At 40.2% G+C, this 7,330-nt stretch overlaps 1 protein-coding gene across 1 annotated transcript; it reads left to right on the top strand.

The window, feature by feature from the left end:
- Positions 1-2,130: 2,130 nt before the first annotated feature.
- On the top strand, positions 2,131-7,110 carry zgc:103559. The gene is made up of 11 exons (XM_030791320.1): positions 2,131-2,333; positions 2,805-2,956; positions 3,075-3,189; positions 3,587-3,733; positions 3,835-3,880; positions 4,239-4,332; positions 4,704-4,890; positions 5,300-5,438; positions 6,346-6,518; positions 6,658-6,690; positions 6,839-7,110. The coding sequence occupies exons 1-11, from the start codon at positions 2,184-2,186 to the stop codon at positions 6,986-6,988; spliced, it is 1,386 nt and encodes a 461-aa protein (XP_030647180.1). The 5' UTR covers positions 2,131-2,183; the 3' UTR covers positions 6,989-7,110.
- Positions 7,111-7,330: the final 220 nt, after the last annotated feature.

Below are 7,330 nucleotides of genomic sequence, written 5' to 3'. Positions count from 1 at the left end.
TCTATCTGGCTGCTCTAGAAGCTGCCAGGGCAGTTTAGGCGCTGGCCACTCAGGTTTCAGCACTACTGAAATACAATGACACACGCGCGGTTCTGACCTTGCTCCACTCACAACACCCAGTGCAGAGAGAGAGAGAGAGACAGGATTACTGTTAAAGACTACCAAACCTCCTTTATTGCAACCCCCCCTTTCAATTTTTCATTCATTCTGCTTCACCCTTGTATTCTCATCCCTTGTTTTCTTTTTCTCCTTCTTTTCATCCTTTATCTCACTCCAGGATCTTGCTGTCAATTTCCTCTCCATCCTCTCCCTGATGCCCTTACTCTGGTATGACAGCAGTAATAATGTACTGGGAGAGGGAATATATCTGATCTGAGGTCAACAAACAAAACCAGATCTCGTCCCCGAAGAACACGGATACCATCCCAGCTCTGTGCTGTTGGGCAGTAATGCCAGATGAACCAAGGCACGGCTAATTCCGTAATGACACACGTGAAAGGATGATATCATTCCGTTCACAGTAGTAGTGTATGATTCATACATTCTAATGGCCCCCATATATAAAAGATATTGGAGAACCTATTTGAGAGGGAGAGAGCGAAGGATTCTGGGAAGGATTTAGTGACTGTAGCCATTTATGAAAGATGGTGTTGGTTTGACCATCTCCTCTCTCTCTCTCTCTCTCTCTCTCTCTCTCTTTCCTTACTTCTCCTTTGCTTAGCAGAGAGCAGCATGCTGAATAATTCATCTTCCTAAAGAATTGTTGCTGTGTGCACAGAGCTTTACATGGTCATTTAAAGGGACATGCACACTAAACTACATCTAGCCACGGATGGTCACTATTGTCTCACTAATGTTATAACTATTTACAATCTTAGGATATCATGTGTTGACTGTGCTGCCTCAGAAACATTATGTCTCTGACTGATCATCTTACACATTCATGAAACCACAATGAGGTACTGTATGTAGGCTATGTGAACACAAGAAAGTAAAATGGAAAATAACTTCTATGGATATTTACGTTTCTCATGTATGTTTAAGTTTCACATTGCGTCTCACTATACTGTATCCATTCCAGGACAAGTTAGCCAGGAATATATTTTGACTTTTGCAAAAAATTGTTGGTAGGGTGTTCTATGTTAGACCGAACCCAGTCGCTACTGTAACAAGCTATACACAGCTGAATTGGTGACATACATGTTACTAGGTATGTCCCTCAGGTATTAGGGAGGTATTAGGTTGTTAATCACTGTGAATAACTTGTATTGTGAGATATTCTGAAATATTAACTCATCATTTCTAGTCAGAAACATTATTAGACACTAGGTTTAATATTTGAAATATTCATTCAGAATTATGAGACATTAAGTCGCAATTCTGTCATAAGTAGCAAATGTGAGATGAGAAAATAAGGAGACTGAATTCTAAAATATTAAAACAGAATTGTGAGACATTGAACAAACTAAGGCCGGAACAGATTACCTATTACAACCGTTAAAACATTCATGGATACATCGCTGCACATTCACTTTATTTTTTATTAGTACTTTAGCAACAATAAAAATGTAAAAAAAAAGGAAAAAATGGCCAGCATGTCTTTTGATGCTCAGGGAGAGAGAGTTAACTTTGGCTGACAAGATTAATCACTGTTTGTGTTGAAGACAAGAATGTACCTTAACTCAACTAAGTTAAACTCTAGGTTAAGTTCAACGTTAAACCGGTTTAAGTTAAGCTTTTAACTAAAACATAGGGTTGTATGAACAAAAGGTTATTCGTGCCGATAAAAAGTTAAAAGGAACCTAAGTTATTAGAATGAATTTCGAAGCTTAATTGTGAACCTTTGTCACCTAAAACCAGGAGTCGCTAGTTTATTTTAAATTTGGTGGCAAGCGCTCACTACCGTATAATAAATGTCAATATTAACTAATAAAATCATGACCCTTTGGCTGTATTGTGCATTCGGAACATTAGACTCATTGTCTCACAGAAACTCTTGTTGACCATCCATCTGTACTGCACTGAAATCACACTGACGAGGTCAACGAACTCTTATCATGGCCAACACACTCTTACACAAGCTGCTCTGAGGGAGGTGCAACCGCCTCTTTGCTTACTGACTGGTGGCATTACAAAACCACAACGCTGATATACAGAGCCTCATAAAGACCATAGGAAGCCTTATGATGGAGCCTGGGTCTGCAGTGAGTGCTGTGAGGAGCCAGAGGGTTCTGTATGGTAAAGAGGTCAGGCCTGCTCTCATCATCATCAAGGACGGGAAGATCCACAACATTCTGCCTGATCCTGGTGATACTCTTTACACTGCTGGAGAGGTACGGTACAGTCACAGAGACTGTGTGTGATACGCTGCCCCCTGGTGGGGATCAGGGTTTCTGCTTCCCTCACTGATAAATCAGTCTGCGCTATTGCAATGTTTGGGTCTATTGAGCATGCTTAACAAATAACAATGTCATTTTTTTTTAATTATCAGAGTATAAACAAGCACCAATATTAGACAATGGAGATCAATGTATTTTTTAGGCAAACAAACCAACAAGTGACCGACGTTTTTGATTCGAAAATTGATTTGAATGAAGTGATACCACAGGCTATACTGGACAGATCTCTTTCAGAGAGGCTGTGAGTTTACACGATGAGATTGCATTTCAACACTAATAAGATAAGTTAAAGGAACTGTCTGATTTAGGGATTTTCTGTCTTTTAAGACCTAATCAGTGAGTGACTCAAAGATCATATCAGAAGACATGACACTATACGTACCAAGGATGTGTCTGTGATTCTAGGTGCTGGATGTGGGGAACAGTTTGGTGATGCCGGGTATAGTTGACTGTCACGTGCATGTAAACGAGCCTGGTCGCACCACCTGGGAGGGGTACTGGACGGCCACGCGGGCCGCAGCTGCTGGTGGGGTGACCACCATTGTTGATATGCCCCTGTAAGCACACATGCACACACACAAATGCACACAGAGTGAGATTTTCTGAGGACATTCACTCAAAAATCTAATTGTCAAGAGATATTAATATAACACATCCTCATTCTTATTTCCATAGCAACAGTATCCCACCAACCACCACTCTTAGCAACTTCCATGAGAAGCTGCAAGCAGCAACGGGTCAGTGTTTTGTGGATACAGCATTCTGGGGTGGGGTTGTCCCTGGCAACCAGGTACCACTCTTGTCTCGTAATTATGAAACCCTCAAGTTATAAGAGGAAATAATGGAAATAATCACCATGTCCCCATATGAAACCAAGTCAAGACCTGGACTACTATTACGATTTAACAATACAGTGACAAAAACTGTATTTAACCCTTTTTTAAAACTTTAAAATTTGACCATGTCAGACCCTAGTGCATGTGAGCAGAAGTATACTAAGTATGTTGTTACAGACAAATAAGTTGGCTTAATCATGCAGTAAGTCAATACTAAGCACTTTGTACCGGTGGCAGTGTTTCAAAACAAAACAGTAAAACCTGTGTACCTAATATATAATAAGACTTGTATTTATATAATTCATAGAAAGTGGCTCCTGAATTCACCCCAAACCCTTCTCTCTATTACAGATGGAGTTGCGGCCTATGGTCCAGGCTGGTGTCGCTGGGTTTAAATGTTTTCTCATTCACAGTGGAGTGGATGAGTTCCCTCACGTGACTGACAATGACTTACACACAGCCATGAAACAGCTCCAGAATACTGGAAGTGTCCTACTGGTGAGACTTAAACCACTCTCTTCTCCCAGTAGGCATTGACAGTATGTGTTAAACGTGTAAAAGTGATGGAAATTTACTCCTTGTGAAATTTCATTTCTTAGTTTCATGCAGAGAGGGAGATTCAACAGCCAGTGGCAGAAGATGGAGGTAAGACTCAGTCACAGTAAGCAAGCTCTTACATGAGTTTGAGATTCTAATCAAACTGATTCATTTGCTAAACTCTCCTTAAAGTCCTTATACCGTATTTCTCTTCTGTGTCCTGTTCCTGTAGTATATTAAGATACGATCATCACAGATTCTTTTCTCTGCAAATTTTGTTATTTTTTCTATCTGCTGAGATTCATATCAGCTGACGCAGTAAATGGAAGGGAGATGTTAAACTCACAGTAACAAAAAAACTTTTACTCATTGTTCACGTCAGTGATCATTTCTGTAATTTAGCTCTGTCACTGCTGTAGCTGTGAGTAAATTTTAGGAAAAAAAATCCCTCTTGATCTTGCTATAGATCCCTCTGAATACTCCACCTTTCTGAGGTCCAGGCCGGACATCATGGAGTTAGAGGCCATCCGTACTGTCGCTGAGCTCTGCCTACAGTACCAGTGAGTATCTGCAGTCAGTCAGTTATTCCATTGTGTAGTCCATTGCTTTACATGTACAATGTCTACTTTGTTTTATTACAACACTACCAGTTACTCAGTTTCACCCAAAATTCTACAGCTACGAACTAAAACAGATATAAACCAGACCTAACACTCCAGTACCACAATACATCTGCACTCTCACTGTGTTTGTTTGCTGTATGTTCAATGATCTCTCAGAAAACCCCAATCAGAATAAGATGTCTTTAAGTTATCCAGTGGGTTGTATCAGTGTTCCAGATACAGGTCAAGGCAGTAGACGGTTGTACAGTGATGTAGTAGTTCGCCCTGAGTGCAGTCATTAAAACGTTAAAGGTCGACGCCTCTTCCAGGGTACGATGCCACATCGTACACCTCTCCTCTGCCCAGCCGCTGCAGATCATCCGGGCTGCACGTCAAGCAGGCGCCCCCCTCACCGTGGAGACCACCCATCACTACCTGAGCCTCTCTGCAGAGGACATTCCTATCGGGGCCACTCAGTTTAAGTGTTGCCCACCGATACGAGGCATGGCCAACCAGGTCTGTGTTGTTTTATCATCAGTTAAAAACAGGTAGATTACACTGCCTTCCATTGCTTTGCTTGTACTCTTTTGTCTTTTGTACCTGTAATCCAGGTAAACCTTACAGGTATAGGCATGCTGTTAAGGTCAAGTAAGAACCTGTAAATTGCCTCTGAATTTGAAAAAGGATCTGTTGGAGCTGCTATCTTAATGTAATGAACTGATATGGAGATGGACAGAGAGTTAGTTAATAGATGGTACAGTCATCATCACTGTATCACAAACAGATGTCACATGAGTCAGTAAGGCTATTTATGAACATGTTGAAATTATTCATTGTGGAGTTCAGTTCATTTTTATTCCACAGCCCGTTTATTTATTTATTTATTTTAATTTTTTAATCCAAAGCTCTTTCCTTTGTCTATTAGGAGCAGCTGTGGTCTGCAGTGAAAGCTGGTGACATTGACATGGTCGTGTCAGATCATTCACCCTGCACACCTGATCTCAAACGTTTGGACAGCGGAGACTTCATTCAAGCTTGGGGCGGGATATCCTCCCTTCAGTTTGGTTGGTTCGGGTTAAAATAGTTGTAGAAATACCAGTGCACAGAGATTTTTTGCTTGACACATGTTGTAGACCTTGAGCAGAAGTTTCACTCATCTGAACCATGTTGACTTCCATGAGAAGGAAAGACTTCTAAGGCTACTGGTAACTCCAGTTTGGGAGAAAAAGTAAAACAAGAAAAAACAGTACACAGGAGATAATGACTGGAATTATAGTAGCTCTGAAATTAGCAGTTACTATATCTAATTGTCGTTTTAACAGTCTATCAGAATGTTCTGAATAAGAAAACTATTATCCTTTGCTTTGCACATGGATATTTCTGGCTTTTCATGAGCACACACATGCACTGGCAGGCAATCATACAAATACAAGCATACAAATATAGTTCAAAGTCCCAACTGGGGTCAACAGAAGTTGTTTACCAGAAAGTGTAATAATTGACTGTAGACACTGGTCAAAGTCCGTGACCAGGCACATCACATTAACGAAACTGAGAGACAGAATTTCCCAAGACTTAAATACTCTTGACTTATTAAACCTTTGATATGTGCAATAGCCTATTTAAATAGCTTTTTTTTGTTTTGCAAAACATGAACCAAGGTCGTAGATTGGTTGAGATATTCAAAATGCACTAATTAATGGTAGTTTTGACGTGCTGAAGCGACAACAGTAAAACCAGCCAGTGGTGTCATGTTCAGAATCATGACATCATATAATGCCTTATATAGACGTATGGTGTAAAACACTAGCTTAAGCATAAGGCTAAAGATATGTACATCTGATATATATGCATATAATATATAAACTGAGCATGGAATATACCATGATATTTTACACTTTCTGTCTTTTCCTTTGTACAGACTCTTGAAAAGTAAGAAAAAGCTTTACATGTCTCTGACTCACTTGTCAGGTTTGTCACTGTTTTGGACCTCTGCATCTAAAAGGGGCTTCACGTTGGCTGACGTGGTGAGACTCTTGTGCAAAGAGCCTGCCCAACTCTGTCGCCTTGACAACCAGAAAGGGAACCTCTCTCCAGGGTATGATGCTGACTTAGTCATCTGGGATCCAGAGAAAGAGTTCAAGGTGAGTAGGAGAGGAGTTTGATGGAGCTACATCAACAGACTACTGGTCACTGGTTTTGACCTACAGCTCTTCATGTCTGGGCATTTGTATTTGCCGTTAGAGAGTTAAATCAGTGTTAAAATCTGTTCTTGTTCTACAGGTGAAAGAAGAAAACATACATCATAAAAATAAAGTAAGTTGTCTCTGTACAAGCCAAGAGTAAACTTAACATTATTCATTCATTTTTGTATCCTTTGTTTTGCTCATTCTCCTTTCACCCATCTTTCACTCACCCCCTTGTGTTATTTGACTATCTTTTTCTTTCTCACTTCTTGTTTCAGCTCACACCCTACCTGGGGCTGACCCTGCGTGGGGAGGTGCAGGCAACTATAGTCAGAGGAAGAGTAGTGTACACCTCTGGCTCCTTTAGCCCTCAGCCTCTGGGCAAACACCTCCTTGTTAACCATGCCAAGACCCATGCTGCACTATGAAGCCTAACAATACCTGAATGATATTGTTATAATGCTTCAATACCACTGCGCATGTAACTGATTAAACTGTAATTATAATGTCAAATGTGACAATATTAAACAATAAAACTAGACATAGAAGACTTGTTTTATGTTTTTATCAGAGGTGGCAAAAGTACACACATTCTTTACTCAAACAGAAGTACAGATACTTGTGTAAAAGTAGAAGTACTGATTCAACTTCTTTACTCAAGTAAAAGTGAAAAAGTACAAGCTCTGAAATGTACTCAAAGTATACAAGTAAAAAGTAGCCCTTTGAAGGACATTTCTACCGTGTTTCTGTGCAAAGCTAACTGAACCTCG

Source organism: Chanos chanos, chromosome 14 (assembly GCF_902362185.1).
Source record: "Chanos chanos chromosome 14, fChaCha1.1, whole genome shotgun sequence".
NCBI lineage: Eukaryota > Metazoa > Chordata > Actinopteri > Gonorynchiformes > Chanidae > Chanos > Chanos chanos.
This window is presented reverse-complemented; position numbering and strand designations above follow the sequence as displayed.